This window comes from Geotrypetes seraphini, chromosome 3, assembly GCF_902459505.1.
Source record: "Geotrypetes seraphini chromosome 3, aGeoSer1.1, whole genome shotgun sequence".
NCBI classification, from domain to species: Eukaryota; Metazoa; Chordata; class Amphibia; order Gymnophiona; family Dermophiidae; genus Geotrypetes; species Geotrypetes seraphini.
Genome location: NC_047086.1, coordinates 211,023,023 through 211,048,357, shown reverse-complemented (window position 1 = coordinate 211,048,357; position 25,335 = coordinate 211,023,023). Strand labels below are relative to the sequence as shown.

Here is a 25,335-nt window from a genome sequence, read left to right as displayed (position 1 = left end):
AAAGTGTATACGTAGGGAAGGGGAGTACTTTGAAGGGGACTCAATGTAATAAGTTGTAAGATTGTTTAATAAAGTTTTATAAAATCAGTCCTGGAACTTTTTGAACAGACCTCATATACACTACGATGCTGTGGAGATATAAGATACTTAGTATTGTACAAACAATTAACAGTGACCTTCCAACTCCCTTCTTAGTTATGTTACTGAGGATCAGAAAGCTTCACATACAAAGAGCATCTAAAAACAGGTCAAAAAGTCCAAGAGAAGGTATCAGACCCCAATGTATTGGATATTTCTCAAGTCTTATCCTACCAACAACAACAAAAAGTAAAACATTTTAAATACAGCAATTTCATTTGGTCTCTCCATAGCTCCTTGAGCAAAACATGCTGGGATTTTAAGGCTACTGGAGCAGATAAGTCTGATTTCTGAGAGGAAAGTGTACAAGCATAATATACAAGAACCAATTTTTCCATCCTTAGCTCTAATGAAAGTGCTTCTACATAAATTAAATCATGGTGCATGGTGGTTATAGGGGGCAAAAGTTACCACTTCCCCATCTCCTAAGATAGAAACCAATCCCTCTTTATTCCCAGGCTCTGAACTCTCCTTAGTCTAAAATGGAAATTATATCTGTTTACAATTTTATTATAACATTTTTCTTTAAGGAAACAAACAGAAGTTCCAACTATGAACAGGTCCATCTTGCCACTGGTTCTTCGAGGCCAGCCGCCATTTTTTTGGTGTTTGCAGTGTTTGATATGATAATGCCATCCCTCACTTTTGCCGATTTATTTAGGAAGTTTTTTAATCCTGGAGTCAATGCTGACAAAGTTATCTTCTACAGCAGCCAAGTTCTCTTTCATGGTTTTCTGAACCTGTTGAAGTAAAACAAAGTTGTACGAGAAAGCTGTTCCTTTCATATGATCTAGGAGCAGGTCCCTTCATCTCCCTGAGCTTTAGTTCTGATCCTAGCTCTGTCATTGACCACTTGCATCTCACTCTATCCAACTATTACTGGGAAATGGCACTTCCTTTCCCCCTTTAATATAGCATAGGGCTGGAATACCAGATTTTGAACTATTAAGTGGCTTGGGAAACATTTTGAACACAAGACTAATTTAACAGAGCTTTCTGTTGCCAATGTACCGGTAATCAATGAATTTTACAAGTCCTAATTTGTTCTCCCCACACTTTTACAAGTGATGCGGGACACTGGTAACACAGTGTGCTTCTATTTGGTGACCTCACATACATACATCTCTCACTGGTCCTACATATTTTCACAACACTAGATAAGAATAATCAAGATTCGTCCAATCACAGAGCCTCTGGTGGCACTTGCCCCTCAATAAATATTACATACCTGTGTTAATGCTGTTGCATTGTCCTTCAAGGAGTTTGCAATCATCTGCTGTGTAGTGTCCAGGTGAGTCAGAAGCTGCCCAAACTGCATTGCTGAAAGAAACAAGGCAGTGCAAAGCAATATGGGATTATTTAGGCCAAATAAAGAAAACGCCATAGGTCTTATGCCTTACCTATCCAGCTAGGGCAGGGGTAGGCAATTCCAGTCCTCGAGAGCCACATGCAGGTCAGGTTTTCAGGATATCCACAATGAATATATACGAGATGGATTTGCATTGCACTGCCTCCTTGAGATGCAAATCTATCTCATGCATATTCATTGTGGATATCCTGAAAACCCGCTTATCAAAATATCCTGAAAACCCAACATGCCTGTGGCTCTCGAGGACCGAACTGAGCTAGGGCATAAGACCTCATAATGGAAATTCTGAAACAAGAGAACAGGGTATGGAGCTGGATTTTCAAGACCTATATATATATGTTCTAAATCAGGGGTTTTCAACCCAGTCCTTGAACCACACCTTGCTAGTGTGATTTTCAGGATATCCATGATAAATATGCATAAAACAATTTTGCATATAATGAAAGAAGTGCATGCAAATCTGTTTCATGCATATTTATCATGGATATCCTGAAAACCAGATTGGATATGTATGTCCTGAGTACTCAGTTGAGAGCTCCTATTATAAACAGGAAATGTCTCAAGAGAGAAAGCAGGTACATCCTCTGCTATGTTCTCTCCAGATAATTTTCAAAAGGAAAGTATGTGTATACCTTTCTCTCAAAGAGTGGGTTAAATCTGTTGGTAAAAGTAACCATAGCCTTTCCACCAGTCTTAGGAAGAGAAAATTCTAATACTATTTATTTATTCATTCAATTTTCATTCTCCCAGGGGAGCTCAGAATGATTTACATGAATTTATTCAGGTACTCGGCATTTTTCTCTGTCTGTCCCGGCGGGCTTATAATCTATATAATGTACCCGGGCAATGGCAGGGACCAAGTGGTCAGCTCAGGGTCACAGGGAACAACGTGAGCCTGAATCTAGAACCACAGGGTGCGGAGGCTGTAGTTATAACGCCTGCACCATACTCTCAGACATAGTATGATAGAAAATAGCAAGGCAATCATTGTCTGATAGAGATGGTAAAACAGTTAAAGCATGGTAAACATAAAATGACAAAACTCGATATGGTGAGACATAGTGCGGTGAGCGTAGAATGGCAGAACATAGCATGGCAGACATAACATTAGAAGCATGGCTGACAAATTGAGACTCAACTCGGCAAAAATGGTAAGGCAAGTATGCACAGCATGGAAGACAGTACAGTAAGCATTGAGTGGCAAACATGGTATGAAAGATTGTAGCATGGTAAATATAGTATGGCAAGCATAGTATTGTAAATATGGTGAATAGTAAAGTATAGACTAGTGCACAGGTGTCAAAGTCGGTCCTCGAGGGCCACAATCCAGTTAGGTTTTCAGGATTTCCCCAATGAATATGCATGAGATCTATTAGCATTCAATGAAAGCAGTGCATACAAATAGATCTCATACATATTCATTGGAGAAATCTTGAAAACCGGACTGGATTGCGGCCAGTGTTCCCGCTAAGCTGCGTTGGCCTGCGCTCACGCACAAAATATTACATCGCAGCGCAAAGTTTCTCTTCACAGCGCACACACGCGTCGGTAAGGTAAGGGGACGCATTGGGGGGATTGCACTTCCCCACAATTGCCATGCTTCGGTTCCTCTTCTTCCTTCCTTCCTCCCCCCCCCCCCCCGCGGGACCCTGCGGCACCATCAACTCTTACTCCCTCTAATGTCGGCCCTGCAGCTCCAGACTTCCTCGCACCTTCTCCCCTCCCCCTTTGGATCGCTATTATTTTAAATGTTATAGCCGCGGAGCTGTATCCATCAGTGGAGATGTCTAACCTCGGCCTGCCCCGGAACTCTTACTGCAGCAGCCGCCCGTCTAGGCAGGAACAGGAAGTCACTGTTGCAGTAAGAGTTCCGGGGCAGGCCGAGGTTAGACATCTCCACTGATGGATACAGCTCCGCGGCTATAACATTTAAAATAATAGCGATCCAAAGGGGGAGGGGAGAAGGTGCGAGGAAGTCTGGAGCTGCAGGGCCGACATTAGAGGGAGTAAGAGTTGATGGTGCCGCAGGGTCCCGCGGGGGGGGGGGAGGAAGGAAGGAAGAAGAGGAACCGAAGCATGGCAATTGTGGGGAAGTGCAGAGCTGCAGGGAAGAGTGTTGCGGTACCCAGCTGGAGGGAGAAGGAAGATGAGGGAGGGAATTAAAGGAGATGCCAGGGCTTGGAGCGTAGGAGGAAGGTATGCCAGTCTAAGGGAAAAGGAAGGGGGAGATGTGAGAGCATGGAGGGGGAGCGAAAGATGGAAGAAAAGGAAAGGAGAGAGATGCCAGAGAATCAGGGAAGGGGAGATACCAGACTATGAGGAGAGGTGTGGGAGAGGGAAGGCGAGGAGAGAGATGCCAGACCAATGGGGTGAAAGGAGAGATGGAAGGGGGAGGCATACAGTTTCTGGAAGGGGCATAGAAGGAGAGAAGATGCCATATAGGGGAAGAGAGACGGCAGACAGTGGATGGAAGGAAGAGAGTTACAAGAAGATGAGGAAAGGAGAAACCACAGAAGACAAAGGTAGAAAAAAATTTCTATTTATTTATTGCTTTAGGAGACATGTGTCACTGTTTCTGTGAAGCATTGTATGCAGAGTCCAGCTTCTTGCTGGTTCAATTTAACCTTTGTCTATGTATTTTTATTTTATCCCCCCTTTTACAAAACTGTGAAGCGTTTTTAGCACCAGCCTTGGTGGTAGCAGCTCTGATGCTCAGAATTTTATGAGCATCAGAGCTGTTACCTCCGTAGCTAAAATCCACACTACAGTTTTGTAAAAGAGGGAGGGGTTAGTTTGTGATTACATATTCCTTACTAGGCGAAGGTGTTTTCTGTGTTCTGTGTGTTCGAAAGACATGGTTTTCTGTTAGGATTGACGGTGTAGGATTGATCTGTGCTGGTCTGGCTTGTTTAGTTTTACAATGGGTGTATTGATGTACTGCTCACTGCAATATGTAAGATGCTGCCTTTTCCTAGGTACTCATGTGTGACGTGTGGTTTGTTACTAAAAATCATGTTTTTCTTACAGATGGGGGGGGGTGCCAAAAAATGATGGGCCCCGGATGTTACATATGCTAGGTACGCCACTGTATGTAAAGATACCAGAAAGCTGGCGTAGCAAAAACTTCTAAGTTTTGAGTATTTAACCCTCCCACAATCTCACGGGCACTCGTTTCAAGTTTATTGAGATTTTGATTTAAACGCAATATCAAATATTTTCAATGCGTATAACAAAAATAAATTTGGGGAAATAAATAAAACCATTTGAACCAGTGTTCCCGCTAAGCTGCGCTGGCGTGCGCTGGCGCACAAAATATTACATCGCAGCGCACACGTTTCTCGTCACAGCGCACGATCGGAAGAGGCGTACGGCAGATGGCAGGGCGGCGAGAGGAGAATCGGGCGAGTTGGCTCATAACTTGCTGGCGCCCGATATTTTTGGCTCACGGTGAAAAAAGTTTGCTCACAACACCCGCCCGCTTAGAGGGAACACTGATTGCGGCCCTCAAGAACCGACTGACACCCCTGGTCTAGTGTATGATGGTGAATAAGTATGACAAAGTGTGGAAGAATATTGCATGAGAAAACATGGTATAGTCTGACATGGGACGAAGCGCATAGTGTTTGAGCCTTGAGGGTCAGGACACTTCGTCAGAAGGTTAGGGGAATTTGGATCAGCACACTCTCATAGAGGGGCAGGGGAAGAGGTGAATTTTAATTGCCTTCCTGGAGTACAACTATTAATCATTTCTTTAGCACTACTAGGCATATGCAGCACTGTACACATTATATGCAGATACCATCTTTGTCCCTAGCAGGCTCACAATCTAAGTCTTGCACCTGAAGCAATGGAGTGCTAAGTGAGCTGCCCAGGGTCACAAGGAGGCTACAGTGGGTGTTTTAAGAAAAGGTGGTTATGAATTAAAAGTAACCTTGAAAAAGTGGGCTTTTAGTCTGGAGTTGAATACTGCCAGGGACAGGACTTGATGTACTGATTCAGGCAGTCTGTTCCAGCAAGAGAAAAGGGATGTAGTCTGGAGTTATCACTGGAGGAATAGGGCACAGACAAGAGAGACTTGCTTGAGAATCGGAGTTCTTAGGGAAGGGTATAGGGAAAAATAAGGGAGGACAGAGACTGAAGAGCTACAGAGTGAATGCAATTGTAGGTCAATAAGAGCAGTTTGACTTGGGGAACGGATCCAAGATGGCTGAACTCAACTGATGTGTGGCAGGTCTTCTCTTGATTTTCTTCTGTTTAGTGTGGTCCTGGGGCTCCAGGAAACCTTTTCTTTAATGTCAAAGCGACAGGGAAGGAGTGCCGCAGCCGCCTCGGGTGCCCTAAGCCCATGGCTTCAGGTTCGCTGGAAAACCTTTTGAGAAGGCTGCAAACCAAGATGACATCAGAGGGAGGCCCACTGGAGACGCTGGCATGGAGCAGAAGTACGGCAGATCTCCCTGAGCTGGATACCACGCTGAGTCCCGACTATAAAGCTCCTTCCCATCAGCCGCAGAATGCCAGTTCCCCGCAGCGGGATCAGGACACACCGATGTTGATGACAGTTCCTGACCCAGAGGCTCGAGTGGAAACATCAGTGGGCCTGGATTTTTCTCGATTGCAGGACGGATCATCAAAGGATTCTACGAGTTTACAAATTTCTGAGAGGGAGTTGGATTCCAATGGAGATAATTGGGAGGAAATACAGATTGGTAAGCAGACAAACTTTACAATTGCAAAAGTTTTCTTTAATTAAACCTCCTGAAGTTCCTCTTGACTCTTTATGGGACTTAGGCCTAGATTTACTAACAATACTGACTCAATCGCTGTTGACCGATTCTCTGGCCGATTTTCCAACAGTGATTGATTCACTATTAAGTTTGCATGTAAATCATTTGCATGCAAACTTCCCGACTCAATTGCTCAGTGCTCACTGCTGTCAGGGCTCCCTTCCTCCCCACCGCCATCGGCACTCCCTGCTGAACCCCCCGCCCCCAACTTAGATATGCCACCAGATGCCCCACCCGCCACCATCAAATTAATGGCAGGAGGGATGCCAACTCCCTCCTGCCATCGGACCCCCCTGACCCGGACCACCCCTCCGGCCACCCCTCACCCCCTGACCCATAAAAAGTTGGGAGCAGGAGGGTTGCTCAGTCCCTCCTGCTCCTGGCTTCCTCTGACGGTGAATGCGGGCTTTAGGCCCTGATTGGCTCAGGTGCTTTGGGCTTCTCCCTGGGGAGGAGCCTGAGGCGCCTGAGCCAATCAGGGACTTCCTTAGGGAGGAGTCTAAGAAGTCCTTGATTTACCATTGTTTTATGATTAGCCTGGTTTTGCAATCGTCGGTACATGATCAGAAGGTTTAGTGAATATAGCCCTTAGTTGCTAATCTGGGGAAATCTTTATGTCCCCAAATTCAATGTCTGGACGAAAGAACTGAAAGAGATAAAAGTTGAAATAGATTCTTCAAAACTTTGGTTTGATAAATATGATAAGGATCTAAGCAAGATACGTCAAACACATGAAGCTATAATTAAAGATAATACTAACTTGAGAAGAAAAAGAATTATTGGAAAATAGTTCTTGGAATAATAATTTGCGGTTCTTGAACTTTCCTCAGGTGTTCTCAGTGACTCCTAGAGAGATGTTGAAAAAATATTTTTTGGAAGGGAGAGAGCTGACTGGAAGGAGGTCAGCAGGAATTTGAAAAGAAAGGGAGGCATTAATGCAAGGAGCAGAATTGGGGGAGCAAAAATGGTATCAGAATTCAAGAAAGCATAGTGGGAAGCGTGAGAGGAACATTTATCAGATAAGATAATATATATCCAGGCTAACTATTTTCTTCATACCACACAGACCTTCAAACTGTCTTCAAACACCCAGAATCTGATGACAAAGCCCCTGTAGTGAGTAGCTTGGGACAAGCCAAGGGAGAGAGGCAAGTTGAAATTCCATACAGAGAAATTAGGTCCTTACCTGCTAATTTCCTTTCTTTTAGTCCTCCAGACAAGCACAGAAACAGATGGGTTAACACTCCTCTGCCAGCAGGTATCAACTTTTGACATCAGTACAAATGGGCTTTGTAGCCCTTCTTACAACCAGTCTTTATGAATAGCCAAGCAGAAATTTATAGGGCTTATTCCAAAACATATGACTCCATATTCACATAAAGAAGACATAAGCTTATCCTAAACGGGCCCGGAAAACACTGTTGGATACTGATTAGAACCTTCAGCCAGCTAAACCAGATGAACCAAAAGCTGCTTCCTTTGTAACTCCCCAACAACCAACACCCGCAGAAAAAAAAGTACTCTTTCCAAAAAACATTGAATAACACGGTCTGGAAGGACTAAGAAAGAAAATTAGCAAGTAAGGACCGAACTTCTTTATCATCCTTCGAAACCGGCACAGAAATGGACAGGACATACCAAAGCAGTACCCATTGGGGTGGGATGCCCGAAGGGCTACCACTAGCACACACTCACCGAACACTGCGTCCCGACACGCCTGAATGTCCACACAGTAGTGTCGCTCAAAGGAATGGAGAGAAGACCAAACTGCAGCTTTACAGATATCCACCGGAGGCACAAGAGAAGACTTAAGCCAAGAAGCTGCCTGACCCTAAGTGGAATGAACCTTGAGAAATTCTAGAAGACATTTTTTGAAGAACGTATGCCGAAGCGAAAGTCTCACTGATACAACATGCAATGGTAGCTTTGGAAGCACTGTCCCCTTACAAGGACCTGCTAAAAGGACAAAAAGACAATCCGATTTCCGGAACTCCTGAGTCTACTGAACATAAGAGCTTGCACAACTGTCTCTGCGCCAAAGAGCCCTCACAAATACCCAAGACTGGGAGGACCACGGACTGGGTGACATGAAAAGGTGAAACCACCTTCAGCAAACAGGCTGCAGCATGACCTGTTCCTGAGAGAACTCCAGGAAAGGTGGCCTACAAAAGAAAACCTGAAGCTCAGACATGCATCTCATGGAAGTGATGGCCATCAGGAAGACTGCCCTAAGAGTAAGGTCCTTCAACATGCAGAAACCAAGAGGTTCAAATGGAGGACGAACGAGCATAGAAAGAACCAGATTGGGATCCCAGACAGGAATTGACAGCCTACTAGAGGGCTGGAGCAATTTCACAGCTCTCAGTAATCTAATTGCATCTGGATAAGACACCAACCACCAACCATGCAAGAGACCGCGAAAGAAAGATAATGTGGCAATCTGTATCCTAAGAGAGGACCAGGCGAGGTCGTGCTCCAGGCCACCCTGCAGAAACTCCAAGATGTGAGGCAAAGCCGCACGGAGGGGCTCAACCCACCACTCAGAACACCACTCCTCAAAGACGCCAAACACGCAGATAATCCCGAGAGGTAAGTGGAGATCACAGAATCTGAATATCCCTTCTTGCTTAGGCGAGCCCTTTCAAGAGTAAAGCCGTAAGACAAAAGGGACCCTAGTCAAAAATTTGAATGGGACCCCCGAGTCAGAAGATCGGGCGAGAGGGACAGCAGGAGAGGATCTGCCACAAGCAGACGAACCAGATCTACATACCACGGGCACCTGGGCCAATTCAGAGCCACTGGGATCACACGGTCTGCATGTCAGGCAATCCGAAGAAGAACTCTGGTCACCAGAGGCCATGATGGAAAGACATAAAGCAGGCCTGTCATCAGCTAAGCCTGCACTAGAGCGTCCCAACCCCTTGGCCTGGCAATTCCTGCATTGACTGAAGAACCTCGTTGCTTTTGCGTTGACACTCATGGTCATGAGGTCCATAATCAGCCAACTCTAGGCCTGAACAATCAACTTAAAGGCTTCCAGCCCTAGACACCACTTAACGGGATCCAGAGCATGATGACTGAGAAAGTCCGTCTGGACATTATCCACACCGGCTATGTGGGAGGCCGAAATGTCCAGAAGATAAGCCTCCGTCCACTTCATGAGGAGGCTCCACCACCACAAGATGACTCTTGGCGCCCCCCCCCTGACAACTGACATAGGCTACTACCATGGCATTATCTGAGAGAACTCGAACTGACTTGCCCTCCAGCAAGGACCGGAATTCCACCAATGCTAGCCAAATGGCTCTTGTCTCTACAACACTGATCGACCAGGACGCCTTCACTGGCGACCAGTTGCCCTGAGCCAAGCGACTGAGGCACTAAGACCCCCAACCAAGGAGATTGGCATTAGTGAGAAGCACTGTCCACTCGGGCTGATCTAGGTTCACTCCCTGAATCAGATTGGAAGATTGTAGCCACCAGCACAGGCTGCAAAAAACTAACTCCCGAAGAGGAATGGGAGAATCCAGAGTCGTGAATCTGTGGTGACCACCACCGAAGAAGCACTTACTGAAGAGGACGTATGTGAGTCCGAGCCCTCCTGACTACTTCCAAGGAGGCCGCCATCGACCCAAAGACCTGCAGAAAGTCCTGTGAACAAGGGCAGTGACAAGCCATCAGGAATCGAATCTGTGATTGCAGTTTGCACACCCTGGCTTCTGGAAGGAACACTCCCCCCAAACTGGTGTTGAACAGAACGCCGAAATACTCCAAACGCTGAGACAGAGTCAACCGGCTCTTGGACAGGTTAACCACCCAGCCCTGGGACTGCAGGAACTCCACAACCTGAGACATAACTCGGGAACTCTCCTGAAATGACTTGGCGCAAATCAAGCAGTCGTCCAGATAGGGGTGACCCAGAATGCCCTCCTTGCGCAAGGTCACTGCCACCACAACCATAATCTTGGTGAAGGTCTGCGACACTATCGTCAGCCAAAGGGAAGCACACAGAACTGATAATGCTCTCCCAAAATCGCAAAGCGAAGAATCGCTGATGGGAAGCCCGATTGGGAACATGCAGGTTGGCCTCAGTCAGGTCGAGAGAAATCAGAAATTCCCCAGGCTAGACTATCAGAATTACAGATTTTATGGTTTCCGTCCAAAAAGAGGGAACCTAGAGCCCTGTTGACTCCTTTGAGATCCAAAATGGGCTGAAAAAAACCCTCTTTCTTGGGCACCACGAAGTAAATGGAGTACCTGCCAGTGCTAATCTCCTGAGGAGGCACTGGGACTACCGCTTTAAGGTCCAGCAACCTGAGCAGTGTCTGGCGAAAGGCCCTCTTCTTCCAAGTCCCCTTACAAGGAGAGTAGATGAACTGATCGATTAAAGGGTTGGCAAACAGGACCCACTGATTCATGGCAATCTCGGCCCATCCCTGGTAAAACTCTAGAAACCGGGCTCCAACTGGAATCGAGAGAAGGACCTGCAACGAGTCATTGGGCAGGACGGGTGGCAGAAGAACTCCCGGAGGAGTCACGACTCCCCCAAAAGGTCTGCATGCATTGAAAGAAACAGCTTCTGGAAGGAAAAGAGGTCACACCCCGGCCAGATTGGTACCTCTGAAAGTCACGCAAGTGTCCCTGGGCAGAACCACTACCTCTGGTAACCTGGGCACTTTAGAGTTGCTCAAGGCCTGAATCAGCTTATCGAACTCCTCCCCAAACAGAAAGGAGCCTCAAAAGGGAAACTTACTGAGCTTAGCCTTAGATACCTCATCCGCCGACCCACCCTGAAGCCACAGGGTTTGGTGGGTAGCTACTCCTAGAACCATGAACATGGTAGAGGCATGCAAAAGGTCATACATGGCATCAGAGAGATATGAAGTGCCTAGCTCAATCTTAGCCACTTCCTGATGCACTAAGGACCAGTCAGCTGACTCGTGGTCAAGAACTCTCTCAGACCACTGGAAACAAGCCAGGGCCACTAGACTGCCACAAATCGCCACCTGGTCAGTCACATCAAATGTTTGAGCAATACCTCCATTTTACGGTCATGAGGGTCTCTCAGGGCCAAAATGCCTTCAACCGGCATGTCTGAGCGCAATAGCCAAGACCACAACATCAACCACAGGAGATTTAAAAGCATCTCTATTGCCATTAGGGATGGGATAGAGTTGCGCCATGGACTGTGCCATGCGAAAAGGTGCATCTGGAACTTTCCGCTGAGCGTGCATTACATCCCGAATATCCTGCTGCATAGAGAAAGAGCAGTATGCTGACCGGATCCCGCTCAGAAAAGGGTACACAACATGAGGAGGGTCCTTAGCTTCCTCTTTAAAGTCTAAAACCGAAGACATCTGAAGAATGAGCACCTGGAACCCGGTGAAATATGCGCACAGATACGTCCTCACAAACCAGCGCCTCTATAAAGTCTCCATCCAAAAATTCAGGCCCCCCCTGACGGATCTGTAAGGAGCTCCCCAAGATTCAAGTCCTCATCTGGAGAAAACTCATCAGCCAGAAAAGAATCCTCATCCCAAAATGCCCGCGGCTTGGACAATGGCTGAGGGGTGCTGAACAGAGACAACTGCAGCAGGAGATTGAATGGGGTGGTTGTGGAAGGGACACTCTACCCCCCTTCCCCTCCACCGAGGACTCTGTAACCCCTGGAATTGAAGCAGGACCCACAGCTGCATGTAAATAAGCCTTGCACATGGCCAATATCAAATCAGGGGAAAAAATACTCTGGTGGCAACATAGCATTCATGATAGGAGCAGAAGACACATTTAAGACCTGTTTCTGCCTTTCCAAGACAGGAGGAAGTTTGCCCGAGGTCGTGGGCAAATTAGACCGCTTCCCGCCAAAACTGAGGGAAGGGCCGTCGATAAACTGTCAGCAGAAAACAAACGCAACACCGAATCCAACAGACCGCTAACGAAATCCCGGTGTGGGCAATAAGAGAAGCCCGGGGTTCACCCCCTGCTGATGAATGATACGAAGGAGAACCCAGCATGTTGGCCCCAAAGCCGGGTCTCCCTTGAGGATGCCAGAACATTTTAAGCACCCGCCAGCTGCATCCAAGGAATGGATCCCACATAAAATGCATTTTTTCTGCTTTTTTGAAGCGCTCATAATAAAGGCACCAAAAAACCACGCAAAATAATCCATAGAAAAACGGTGGTCTCAGGGCTCTTTTAAAAAATTTTTTTTATATAAAGCTCCTTTTATGTTTTGTCTTTTATTTTTCTTATTATTTCTTCCCACAGTTAAGCAGCTGTATCAAGAAAAAAATCAGACCCCACAGGCACTCAAAACTGTAGTCATAGCTAGTACTGGTGGCCAGGCGTACAGTAGAGGTTCCTCTAGATTCAGAAAAACTTGGGAGAGGTAGGGGAAATGGGGGGGAGGGACTCAACCCATCCAAGTGCAACATCTCTGAGGACGGTAAGACTCCCGAGAAGGTCCTACAAGCTCAGTTCAGACAGACAAAGGGACAAGAAAGATTCACTAACCAAATCTAACAAACCTCAGTATAGACTGCATAAACAGACCACTCCACCTGCTGGAGGCTGAGAAAAGACTGATTGTAAGAGGGTCTACACAGCCCACTTGTACTGATGTCAAAAGTTAGTGTCTCAGTCTCCACCTGCTGGCAGAGGAGTGTAAACCCATCCGTTTCTGTGCCGGTCTGGAGAGACAATAAAGAAGAGAATATTTTGTCTGAGTGTATGGCTTTATTATTGAAAATTCTAATAAAAGACATTTTTTAAAAAAGAAAAATTCCAGATGAGAAACAAATAAGAGAATGTTCACCTAAATGCATAATAACTAGCACAACAAAGTGTGTGCCATGCTGGGTCGGATCATATCAATAGTCCATTAAGCCCAGCATTCTGATATCACACCATTCGGCCGGAAGAACCCAGCAGATCCCAACTAGGAAAGTCCATGCCATGCAGATGCTGCCCTCACCTTGCTCATGAAGTTGCTTCACAGACACCAGCCTCTGTACCAGCTGTGGCAGGGTGGTTGCCATGGAATCCCATTTCTGCACCAAGTCATAGAGCTGATGTACCTGTAAGAGAGGAGAGGCTCTGAGGTGCTGCAGACTGCAATACAGCTAAGGAGAGTAACACCGGTACATCACTACCATGATGACGTATATTGAAAAGAGAATTTAAATAGCATTCTGCAGCTTTCTCCTGCTCTTTTCAGCTTTCAGCTCGGTCTGCTGCCCAAGTAGCTTTTCCTTGGTTTTATAACCCCCCTTCCAACCTACTTTAGTAAAGTAATTCCATTAACAATCTTAAGCTAAGGGCCACCCACTAGGGTTTATTCCAGAACCATGGATGCCCCTAAAAGTAGTCATCACATGCTGCTATTGTGCAATGACAGACTATGACCTGCCTTTATGACCCCTTCCCTTGGCCTTATACCATATTTTTCGCTCCATAAGATGCACCTGACCATAAGATGCACCTGACCATAAGATGCACCCACCTCTAAAGGAAGAAAAACCAAGAAAAAAATTCTGAACCAAATGGTGTGCCCTGTCCCCCCTGTGGTGGTCTAGTGATAGGCCGGGACAGAGTACAGGGCACCTCTAATGGTAGGCAGCCCCAAGCCAGCCAGCCAGCTCCAGGCCAACCAGCCAGCTCCAGGCCAGCCATCCAGCAAGCCATCCATCCATCCAACCAGCCAGCCCCAGGCCAGCCATCCAGCCAGCCAGCCTCAAACCAGCCAGACAGCCAGCTCCAGGCCAACCAGCCAGCCCCAGGCCAGCCATCCAGCAAGCCATCCATCCATCCAACCAGCCAGCCATCCAGCCAGCCAGCCTCAAACCAGCCAGCCAGCAAGCTCCAAGCCAGCCAGCCAGCCAGCAAGCAAGCTCCAGGCCAGCCAGCCAGCCCTAGTCAAGCCCACCCGTACCTATTAAAATTCTGCCATCCGCTGGCTTTGCTCCCTCCTTGCCTGCCGTGGCAACCTTCGCTCTTCTGGGCTCATTTCCTGGTCAGCGGCGAAACAAATCAGCAGCGTGGCTATCAGGAGCAAGCTTTACACTCCCCACTCGGCCCCGCGCTGCTTTCCAAATGGCTGCCGTAAGTTCTCGCGAGTCCCGCGAGAACCTACGGCAGCTATTCGGAAAGCAGCACAGGACCGAGCTGGAGAGCATAAAGCTTGCTCCAGATGGCCGCGCTGTTGATGTTTCGCCGCTGGCCGGGAAATGAGGAGCTGGCTGGACGCTGGACCACCAGATAAAAAAGGGGGCACGGCGACGGCAGAAGGATGGACGGACTGGGGGAGGGGGTGATTAAAAAAAAAAGGTGGTGTGGCAGCAGCTGGCGGGTGGGTTTAAAAAGGAGATGCAGCAGCAGTGGGCGGGTGGGTTTAGAAAGGAGGTGCGGCGGGCAGGTTTTACAATGGTACGGGGGAGGGGTAACAAAATTTGTACCTTCGCTTCATAAGACGCACCGAGATTTCCATCCACTTTTGGGTGGAAAAAAAGTGTGTCTTATGGAGCGAAAAATACGGTACCTTTGGTAGTGAACACTGTCTCCACAGCTGACTCAGGGAACAGAAAATTCAGGACCTATTGTGTTTTATTACACAGCACTAAACGCTAAGCAAACAGACTAGCCAGAAAGTTCTCTAAGAAAAGCAAACCTTCATAGGGATCTGTGATTATTTTTATAAGGTAAAGAGTGTGTGTGGTTACAATCAAAGTAATTTACGTATTTTAGACATGTACCTATTTTGTACCTGGGGCAGTGTTGTGTTAAGTTGAAGTGTTAAGTGCCTTGCCCAGAGTCATAACGAGCCACAATGGGAATTGCACTCAACCTGCTTTAACCACTAGGCTACTCCTATACTTCATACACCTCAGGGCATGTGAAAGGAATTCAGCATATCTCAAGGAAATATCACATTAGCCTCTGTTTCTTTTCAGGTAATAGAAATAATCTGCTGTCAGATTCTCTGAAGAAGGATGTTAGACCATCCTTGCATGTCCAATCAGAGATACTATGCTTACCTTACTCTGTGTTTCTGCATCTTCGATAGCTGCCTTGTGCTTTGCAATCTCATTCACCTTCCCCAGGACACTCTTGAAATCAAAATGTGAGAATGAGACAAACCCTCCAAGGTTTCCCCCTTAGCTTACTACTTCCCTCATCCCTGCTCGAGTTGAGGTTGAAATGTGATTCTAAAAGATTTTAATCTAAAAGATTTTAAGAGGAAGCTAACTTTTTTAAAAATTTAACCCTTTATTGGCATTGTTGCTCAGAAGCAACTTGTGTTTTCTATGGATCTTATGGGTTATCTGCATTTCCAAATGCCTGTTACCTTGGCACTGTTGCTCTCGTTCAACATCAAGTTACATAAAGTATCTGCCAATTAAAGGGTTACAGAGATTTCTCGTAAATAATAAATGCTTAGATGATTGGTAAGCAGCAGGTTAGCATTTTATACATAATGTTTGTGATGATGGTGTTTTATGAAGTGTTTATGTAATTATTGTAAACAGCTCAGAATTTTATGGTATATAACAAGAAAGAATTACTAAATATTATACATTTTATTCACATGCTCAGAATAGGTCCTTACAGAATCATAACTGTCTCTATGCTTCTTTTCTAAGCTCTTATATAGAACCCTAGTCCATCCTGTATATGTTAATAAACGAGACCCGTTGCCACCATGCAAACAACTAAGAGCAGCACAACCAAACTTGCTGTCACATGTCAACAGTGCTGGAATTCCCAGACTAACAAGACACAGCCAGCATTGAGCACAAACCACCTCAACTGTGCTGGAATTAAACTGTGGCTTTTCCCAAGCTATGGATTCTCTCCATTCTGTTCCTGAAATCATGTTGAAAGATTGGATTTTAATAAAACTACATGCAGATAGAAACACCATGTGACAAGGACAGAATGACGCCCACCAGCCAAAATCCAACAAACATCTAGCAGGAGGCCTACTCTAAAACTATTAGGAATAGTCCTCGACAGCAAACTTATGTACCAACCACAGATCTCAATTGTTCAACGCACTTTCTACAAATTACGCATGATTTGGTCCATCTCATGTCTTTTAAATCTGTCTACAATTAACATTCTAATTCATTCCTTAGTAATTTCGTACATTGGCTATTTTAATACCCTATACCAGTGATGGCTAACCTTTTTGAGCCCGAGTGCCCAAACTGCCGCACAAAACCAAAGAATTTCCTCAAAGTGCCAGCACGTCAATTAAACCTTAATAACAAGATTTTAGTATCTAAAAACTCTTTATAAAGTTGCCTGAACTATGTAACATAATTTTTAAAGGTTCGAATCTTTGTATTGTCAGAGAATCAATTTGATTCACAATCCTTTGGTTTTCATTTCAATTTATTGGCAATTTATAATGTTTTAATGATTTCATTCAATTTAATGAATTTAGGGGAGAGAGAGAAGATGGGACATGGAGGGGGGGGGGGGAGAGAAGATCCATATCCTCATCTCTCTAGCATGGGAGCACTAGGAACTGTTCCTGATTACAGATGTCACATGTGGAGTCACACTACAGCCTCACTGAGTTCCTGTGACAGACTCAGTGTGAAGCTTCTCTTCCTCCCCCCACTTCCCCCTCACACACTGCCTGGCTCATAGGATACTAAGGGGAAGACAGGCAGGCTAAACATCCACTCACAGGACTGCAGCCAGCACAGGAGGATGGGCCGCGGCCCACCAGGACATTGCCCGGTCCTCCCAATGGCCAGTCCGGCCCTGTTGCCAGGTGAGCTGCAAAGCAGACACAGGCACACTCGCCTCCCGCTGCGCTGCATATCTTAATTGCGGACCTTCCCGCGTGCCACAGTTGGCACGCGTGCCATAGGTTCGCCATCGCTGCCCTATACCAAAGATTCTGACAAAAAGATCTCCAATGGCTAAAAATTCCATAAAACAGCGATATAAATAATTCAGGAAGAAAAAATATTCCTAAAATTGGACCACTGGTTACCAGTAAAACATTGTTTAACCTTCGAAATTCTATTACTTGTCTTTAAAACCCTTCAACCCTTATTTAGATCACTTACTGACTCCATATTTACCAAGCAGAAATCACTGCTCACAAAATCAAAATTTACTCGTCATCCCTATCTTCAGACAAATTATTTATGAAGGAATTCATGACAGCATCTTTTCAGTCACTGGCCCATCACTCTGGAATGCTCTTCACCCACTCCTCAGGCAAGAATCCTCCCTTAACAAATTTAAATCACAATTAAGAACCTTTCATTTTAAGGACGCATACGGCTAATTTCTTACTCTCCCTTTTCTTGGTATTAGAGATGACGGAATACAGTGCAATACAGATCTAGCCTACTATAGTTCCTACTTTGTTGTTTATTGAATTTCCATCCCCTTTTTTCTCCTTTTCCTTCTCCTCTATCCAGCCCTTAACACTATTAAATACATCACGATATAAATCACATTGATATTCTATTACACTGCGGTATATCAAAAATAATCTGAACTTGAACTTAATTCTCAGTAGATAACAGTGAAAGTAGAATTAGCCATGGGTACTGTTTGCCTTATAGCCCTAAGATCATGAAAGCATTCTCACCTGCAATCTCGCTTCCACCAGATCAAGAGACGCCATGTCTAGAGCACTCACTTTTGTCTGCAGTATCTCAATTGTCTCCTGACAAAACAAAGATTCCTATGTTTGAAACTGAGAAATTGGGATCTTCATTACGACACTGGAGGCTCGAAATGCTCAACTATCTTTAAAACAAAATAAAATTTTTGGTCCACTTGGTAGGTTTATTTACAACAGTTCCCACCTAAGATATGAAGTTTGATACTCAATAAATTAGATCTTTAGACTAGTAAAGGAAAGGATACCTGATCACTCATTGTAAAGGGGGGAGAGTTGGGAAGGAGGGTGTTAATTGGGAGGGTGAATGAGTGGATTGGGATTTTCAATTTAAGAAGGAAAGGGGTTGGGTACTACAAGGGGTGAGGGTGAGGAATGAAAGGAAGAAAGATTCTTAGTAGAAGGGGATGAGAGAGGAACAGAGAGAAAATAAGGATCATCAGGGCTTTATCTATAGTGAGAAGAGATCTGTTTGTCTCTGGATGATTTCATGATTTATCAACATCGAGGGCTGAGGTGAAGGCTTTGTCCTTTAGTGTTATACTTAGATGGTGCTAGCAAACATATTTGTTAATCTTCCCATGAGTGGTCTAAACTCGATTGTACCTTGGAATGTAGGTGGCATCATCTCTTCTGTCAAGCGCAGTAATATCTTGGATGCACTTAAGCGCTTAGGCACAGAAGTAGCTTGTTTACAGGAGATGTGGCTTACATAAGAACATAGAATAGCCTTACTGGGTCAGACCAATGGTCCATCTTTGCTCAGTATCCTGTCTTCATGGTGGCCAATCCAGGTCAAAAGTACCTGACAAAAACCTAAATAGCAGCAACATTCCATGCTACCAATCCATGATCTGTTCAGGGCAGGAAGATAACATGGGGAGTAGTTACGGAAGCAGCACAAGATCTGGAAATCAGTATCATATCTAATTTATGGACTGCAGTGTGGGTAGGTTTTTTAATTATTGGCGAAATTGAAAAGGTCGAAAGGAAAGTGAAAAAATCTGAAATGAAAAGGTCAGTAGAGGTATTGAAATGCAGGTTGAAATCTCCCAATATACAAATTTGAAAGCGAGTAGCTGTTTACATTTGGTTATGTCCCTTCAAGGACGTTGCATTCTTCTCAGGATTGCTTTACTGAAAATTCCATCACAAGACAGACTCATGTGACATCTATTATTTATGACATCTTGCTTCTCCCCACTTCTCTGAACGTCAGCATAAATTTTAATATCTGAAATCTGACTGAACACAACTCACCATTAAACTGGATCCCTGCAGTCCAGCAATCAGAGGATTCTAGGAAGAAAATGTACAACAGTCCATCAACTCCAGCAGCATAATACTTAACAACCCCTCTGTTTGCGGGCACAAACTTCTCTAACCCTACAACTGTACTCAGAAGGGGAACTCGCTCTATTCTTTCTGAACTTTTGCACTAATCCTTTCTCCAGTCCACAAGTAGCAAGATTTCTGACTTGAAACAGAACAGGTACTGTTGTAACAGATGACAAGCCAACAAATAAATCTTCAGGTTTAAAAGTGGAATATACATAAAACATTAACATAAACAGGGAAATGATCAGTCAAGCTGAGGGTAGGAATGAGGGTGTCACTCACCTGACTGTCCTGGTCACAGCACAAAGCTGCTTCTAATTCATTTACTCGTTTCTCCATCTCCATTACCTAAATTGACAGAGATGATTACACATCCATTCACAAACACTCAGCACAAACAAGGGATCAGCTTCAGCTATCACAATGTTAAGTACTGCCATTTCTGAGTATTGAGAAAAAACTCTCAGTGCTAGAAGGAGCAATTAGGTTCTTACCTGCTAATTTACTTTCTTTTAGCCTCTCCAGACCGGCATAGGTTAATCTTACAAGCGGGTTATATCTCATCATGACCAGCAGGTGGAGACTGAGACAAAACTTTGGAATGATACTTAATAGTGCTGCCCGATTCACGATTCGAATCAGTTCGTTTTTGTAAAAAAACAGACTTACCGATTCATCCCTATTAAAGTTCATTCTTTTTTCACTGCCGGCCGCCGGACTCGTTCCCATCTAATGTAACTTCCGGTTTTGCAAAACCGGAAGTTACATCAGAAGAAACAAAAGGACGTGGGAGCGTCGAGGGGGAGCGAACAGACCTTGTGCAGCGGACCAGTCAGAAGCAAAGGGTATTTTTTTGTTGTCTCCGCATTTCTCCTCTCTTCCCCGCGATTCCACATCCAGTCGAGTAAGTAACTGAACCGGCAGGGGGGGGCTGAGAATCAGCAGGGGGGCAGAGAATCGGCAGGGAGTGCTCAGAATCGGCAGGGGGGCTCAGAATCAGCAGGGGGGCTGAGAATCAGCAGGGAGTGCTCAGAATCGGCAGGGGGGGCTGAGAATCAGCAGGGGGGGCAGAGAATCGGCAGGGAGTGCTCAGAATCGTCAGGGGGGCTGAGAATCGTCAGCGAGTGCTCAGAATCAGCAGGGGGGCTGAGAATCAGCAGGGAGTGCTCAGAATCGGCAGGGGGGCTGGTGAGTCTTGGGGGCTGGGGATGGAAGCTGAGATTCAGCAGGGGGGCTGGAAGCTGAAATCGGCAGGGGGGTTGGTGAGCCTTGGGGGCTGGAAGCTGAAATCGGCAGGGGGGGCTGGTGAGTCTTGGGGGCTGGGGGTGGAAGCTGAAATCGGCAGGGGGGCTGGTGAGTATTGGGGGCTGGGGATGGAAGCTGGGAATCGGCAGGGGGCTGGTGAGTCTTGGGGGTTGGGGGTGGAAGCTGGGAATCGGAAGGGGGGCTGGTGAGTCTGGGGGGATGGGGATGATTTTTGATATGATATTGCCTTGGTTAAATAAAATGTTTAAACTTAAAAAGCTGTGTCATTAACAGTGAATTGAATCGAAAAATCGATTCAACAGGGTGAATCGAATTGAAATATTTTTCTCTGAATTGGGCAGCACTAATACTTAATAAGTTACTCCCCCTAATTACCTCAGTCTGCCGAATACCCAAGCAGAAGTAAGAACTGTAAATAGAAATAAACAAGACTCTGCATAGGAGTATCAACTAATATACCTAAATACTGTTGTAAAATGCAAAGGAGAGATCCCAAACAAAAAATGTCTCCACAGCTCGCCAGCTGAGCCACAGCTGCTGTTCTTTAATTCTCCCCGGCCCTAGTAAAATACTAGAACCCGCAAAAAAAAACCACAAACCCCCCCCAAAAAAAATCTGCACACACAACAGACACAAGAACAACACGACAATAGACAGGGTGGGGTCCTATGCTGGTCTGGAGAGGCTAAAAGAAAGTAAATTAGCAGGTAAGAACCTAATTTATCCTTCTTTAGCAACTCTCCAGACTGGGATAGGTTAATCTTAAAAGCGGGACGTACCAAAGCAGTCCCCATCATGGTTGGGACTCTCGAAGGGCCGACACTAGAACACGCTCACTGAACACCGCGTCCCGACGCGCCTGAACGTCCACACAGTAGTGTCTGACAAAGGAACGCAAGGAAGACCAAATAGAAGCCTTACAAATGTCCACTGGAGGTACTAGTGAAGACTCAGCCCAAGAAGCATTCAGATGCCGAGTGGAAAGAGCTTTGAGAAATTGCGGAATAGACTCTTTGTAAAGAAAATATGTGGAAGCAATAGTCTCCTTGATCCAGCGTGCAATGGAAGCTTTGGAAGCGACATCCTCCATACGAGGATCCACTAAAACAGTGGTTCTCAACCTTCCTAATGCCGCGACCCTTTAATACAGTTCCTCATGTTGTGGTGAGCCCCCAACCATAAAATTATTTTCGTTGCTACTTCATAACTGTAATTTTGCTACTGTTATATTATATTATATACTGAATATTATTCTGATTGGCCCAGGCACCTTAGGCCCCACCAGTGGGCGGGGCTTTGGGACGGATGGGCCAATCCGGCCTCATTCTGTCGTTGGCTGCCTGCCTGGCCCGATGTTGTCAGGGGGAGGGGGGCAGGATCGGCTGGGCCAGGAGGGTTTTGGCTACCGAACAACTAGCGGGGGGGGGGGGGGGGGGGTCGCCAGGGCCAGGAAGGCTTGGGCTCCCTCCTGGCCCGATATTGTCGGGGAGTTGGTGGGGCAAGAGGGCTTGGGCTCCCTCTTGCCCCGATCGTGTCGGGGGGGGGGCAAGAGGGCTTGAGCTCCCTCTTGCCCCGATCGTGTCGGGAGTGCCGCGGTTGGCTGGGGCAAGAGGGCTTAAGCTCCCTCTTTCCCAGATCGTGTCGGGGAGTCAAGAGGGCTTGAGCTCCCTCTTGCCCCGATGTTGTCGGGAGGGGGGGTTGCGGTTTGACATGGCAGGAGGGCTTGGGCACCCTCCTGCCTGGATCGTTGGGGGGGGGGGGGGATTCTGTAACCGGTGTTGTTTTTGACAGGCACCGGTTACAGAATCCAGCTTTTAGGCGAAGGACTGGCTTCTCCTTCGCCTAAAAGCCCTTCTGTTGGACGTTTGTGGCCTAGGCGTGTTTTTGTTTCATTATGGCTAAAAAGTGTAGACGTGCTGTGGGGCTACTTGTAGATGTAGTGGAAATTGGGCGTTTAGGCAGAGGAAGGCCATAATCAAAACATGGACATTTGTTTTGGTTATGGACACTTTCCCTGCTTCTGGGTTGAACGTTTAGGGACTTAGGCCAAAAGGGGACTTAGACGCTTTTTTTGATTATGCCCCTCCACGTAATTATATATTGTGAAATTTATTTCTAATTACAAATAAATGTATGTGGGCATATCTGCATGTGGACGGACCCGCCTGGATAGAGAAGCGGTGTCTCGTTCCTAAGACTAGTGTTTTTCAACCTTTTGACACCTATGGACCGGCGGAAATAAAATAATTATTTTGTGGACCAGCACCAGTCCGCAGACTGACTGTTAAAGAACACTGGGCTAAGCCGTGCCCATCTCCACTCAATCTCTGCCCCAGACCCTGCCCCCATAATAGTACTAATTGTAACACCATTTTTTCCATTCAATTTTCATATATACACACAATATAATTGTATTAACAACACATAATGGTTAACCACAAAATTAAAATACACAAAGCACACTATATGCTTTTTAACATTCATTCCTACCAGAAAACAGATAGCCTCATGCAAATGCAGGACCAAAAACTAAAAGTACTAATGTTTTCAAACAAAACCTAAGATGCAAGACTCTGCAAGCAGTACAACCCCAGAGGAAAAGAAACAAATGCATTTCTTCCTGAACAGACAAATAAATCACTAAAAAAAAAAAAAAAAAAAAAAAAAATAAAGCATTTCCCCTACCACTGTTGTCTCTCTCCCTCCATGTGCCTTGTCTTCTGGCCTGCCCCCTGGTGTTATCTTTGGGCTGGTCCACTGTGTGATCAACGCAGTGTTTTCGGGCTGGCTCCCTGAGTGCCGCATTGCACAAAGCTGTGGGTAGCGGTTCCTCGCGCGCGTCCCGCACCTCATCTGGAAGCCTTCCCTCTGACCTTGCGAAGTCAGAGAGAAGGCTTCTGGTTCAGGCGCAAGCCACGCGTAGGAGCCTTTTCCCAAGGCTTTGTGCATTGCAGTACTCAGGGAGCCGGCCCAAAGACGCCGTGTTGATTGCACCGTGGACTGGCGGTTGAAGAACGCTGTCTTGGGCCCGATGGACGTGCCGGCCCTGCGGACTGGCAGAAAATTTCTGCAGATCGGCCCTGGTCCACGGACCAGTGGTTGAAGAACACTGCCTAAGACCATCGGAAATATGTGTTTTCCGATGGTCTTAGGCGACCCCTGTGAAAGGGTCGTTCGACCCCCCAAAGGGGTGGTGACCCACAGTTTGAAAACCGCTGCGCTAAAAGGACAAACGATCTAATTTTCTAATCTCCTGGGTCCTTTGGACATAAGAACGAAGAACCTGAGAAACATCCAACTTGCGCAACTGATTCTGCTCTGCAGACCCGTCCCGAGAAACCAATAGCGGGAGGATCACTGACTGATTGACATGAAAAGGAGAAACTACCTTAGGCATAAAGGAAGGGAGCTGGAGGGAAGGGAGACAGGTGCTGGACCCATGTGAATGGGGAGTAGGGGAGCTGGAGCTAGAGGGAAGGGAGAGAGGTGCTGGACCTACAAGGAGGAGTAGAGAGAAGGAAAGAAAAGAGAGATACTGAACCAAGGGGTTGAAGGAAGAGAAAGTGATATACTGAACACAGTGTAGGGAGAGAGAAAAAAAAGAGGGCAAGAGACGCGTTGGTATAAGGGAATAAGAGGGGAGAAGCTGGACACAGGAAGATATATGAGAAAAGGGGAGATGGTGGGATGCATGGATGGGAGACCTCACCTGGAATACTGTGTGCAATTTTGGAGACCACATTACCGTAAAGATGTGCTTCGAGCTGAATCGGTCCAGCGAATGGCCACTAGGATGGTCTCCGGACTCAAGGGTCTCTCATACGAAGAAAGACTAGGCAAATTACAGCTCTACACTCTTGAGGCGCGCAGGGAAAGGGGAGACATGATTGAGACATTTAAGTACATCACAGGTCGTGTCGAGGTGGAAAGCGACATATTCTTTCCCAAGGGACCCTCGGTCACCCGCTCAAACTCAGAGGAGGGAAATTTAATGGTGACACCAGGAAGTATTTCTTCACAGAAAGGGTAGTAGATCACTGGAACAAACTACCGGTGCAGGTGGTCAAGGCCACCAGCGTGCTCGACTTTAAGAATAAATGGGACATCCACGTGGGATCCCTACAAGGGTTGAGTTAAGGAACTGGGTCATTAGCACTCAGACTTGATGGGGTGGGTCGATAGAGTGGGCAGACTTGATGGACAGTAGCCCTTTTCTGCCGTCATCTTTCTATGTTTCTAAAGGAACAGGAACACAAAGGGGAATGATGCATGGATGTGGTAAATGGACATAGAGGGGCAATGCCAGACATGGAAGGGTATATGGACACAGAGGGAAGATGGTTAGATATAAGGGAGAATAGGAATGCAGAAGGAAGATGCTGTACTTCGGGGGCATAGGGACACAGAGGAGTGATGCTGGACAAAGGGGGAGGGGATGGAGACATACAATGGTGATGTTGAAGGAAAGGAGATAAACACAAGGAAAATGGTAGAAAGGGAAGTATAGGAGACACAGAAAAAGGGAGCTGCTGAACATGGGAAAAAATACATACAGAGAGGGAAGATGGATGGTGAGCTTGAAAGAAGAAATGTCAAATGAGCAGGAGACTATGGCAAGTGAGTTAAGAGAAGACAGAGGGAAACAGGAACCAGAGTAAGAGACCAACATGATTTGACAAAATAAAATGACCAAACGAAACAAAGAAAAAAAAAACCCTTTTATTTTCTATCTTGTGATTATATTATATCATATTTGAAATGTGTATCCTGCCAGAGCTGGTGTTAGATAAAGC

The 25,335-nt window shown here is 46.1% G+C and overlaps 1 protein-coding gene across 4 annotated transcripts in view; it reads right to left on the bottom strand.

Moving 5' to 3' along the window:
* Window positions 1–256: 256 nt before the first annotated feature.
* Window positions 257–25,335, bottom strand: part of DCTN2 (dynactin subunit 2) — a 133,454-nt gene continuing 108,375 nt past the window's right edge. For all 4 annotated transcript variants that reach the window (XM_033937476.1, XM_033937477.1, XM_033937478.1 and 1 more), the window contains 7 exons: window positions 19,559–19,624; window positions 19,199–19,237; window positions 17,906–17,983; window positions 15,324–15,395; window positions 13,265–13,367; window positions 1,367–1,458; window positions 257–878 (listed from right to left, as the gene is read on the bottom strand). In XM_033937476.1, coding sequence (XP_033793367.1) covers window positions 792–878; window positions 1,367–1,458; window positions 13,265–13,367; window positions 15,324–15,395; window positions 17,906–17,983; window positions 19,199–19,237; window positions 19,559–19,624 — 537 coding nt within the window. In that variant the 3' untranslated portion in view covers window positions 257–791. The remainder of the gene's footprint in view (window positions 879–1,366; window positions 1,459–13,264; window positions 13,368–15,323; window positions 15,396–17,905; window positions 17,984–19,198; window positions 19,238–19,558; window positions 19,625–25,335) is intronic.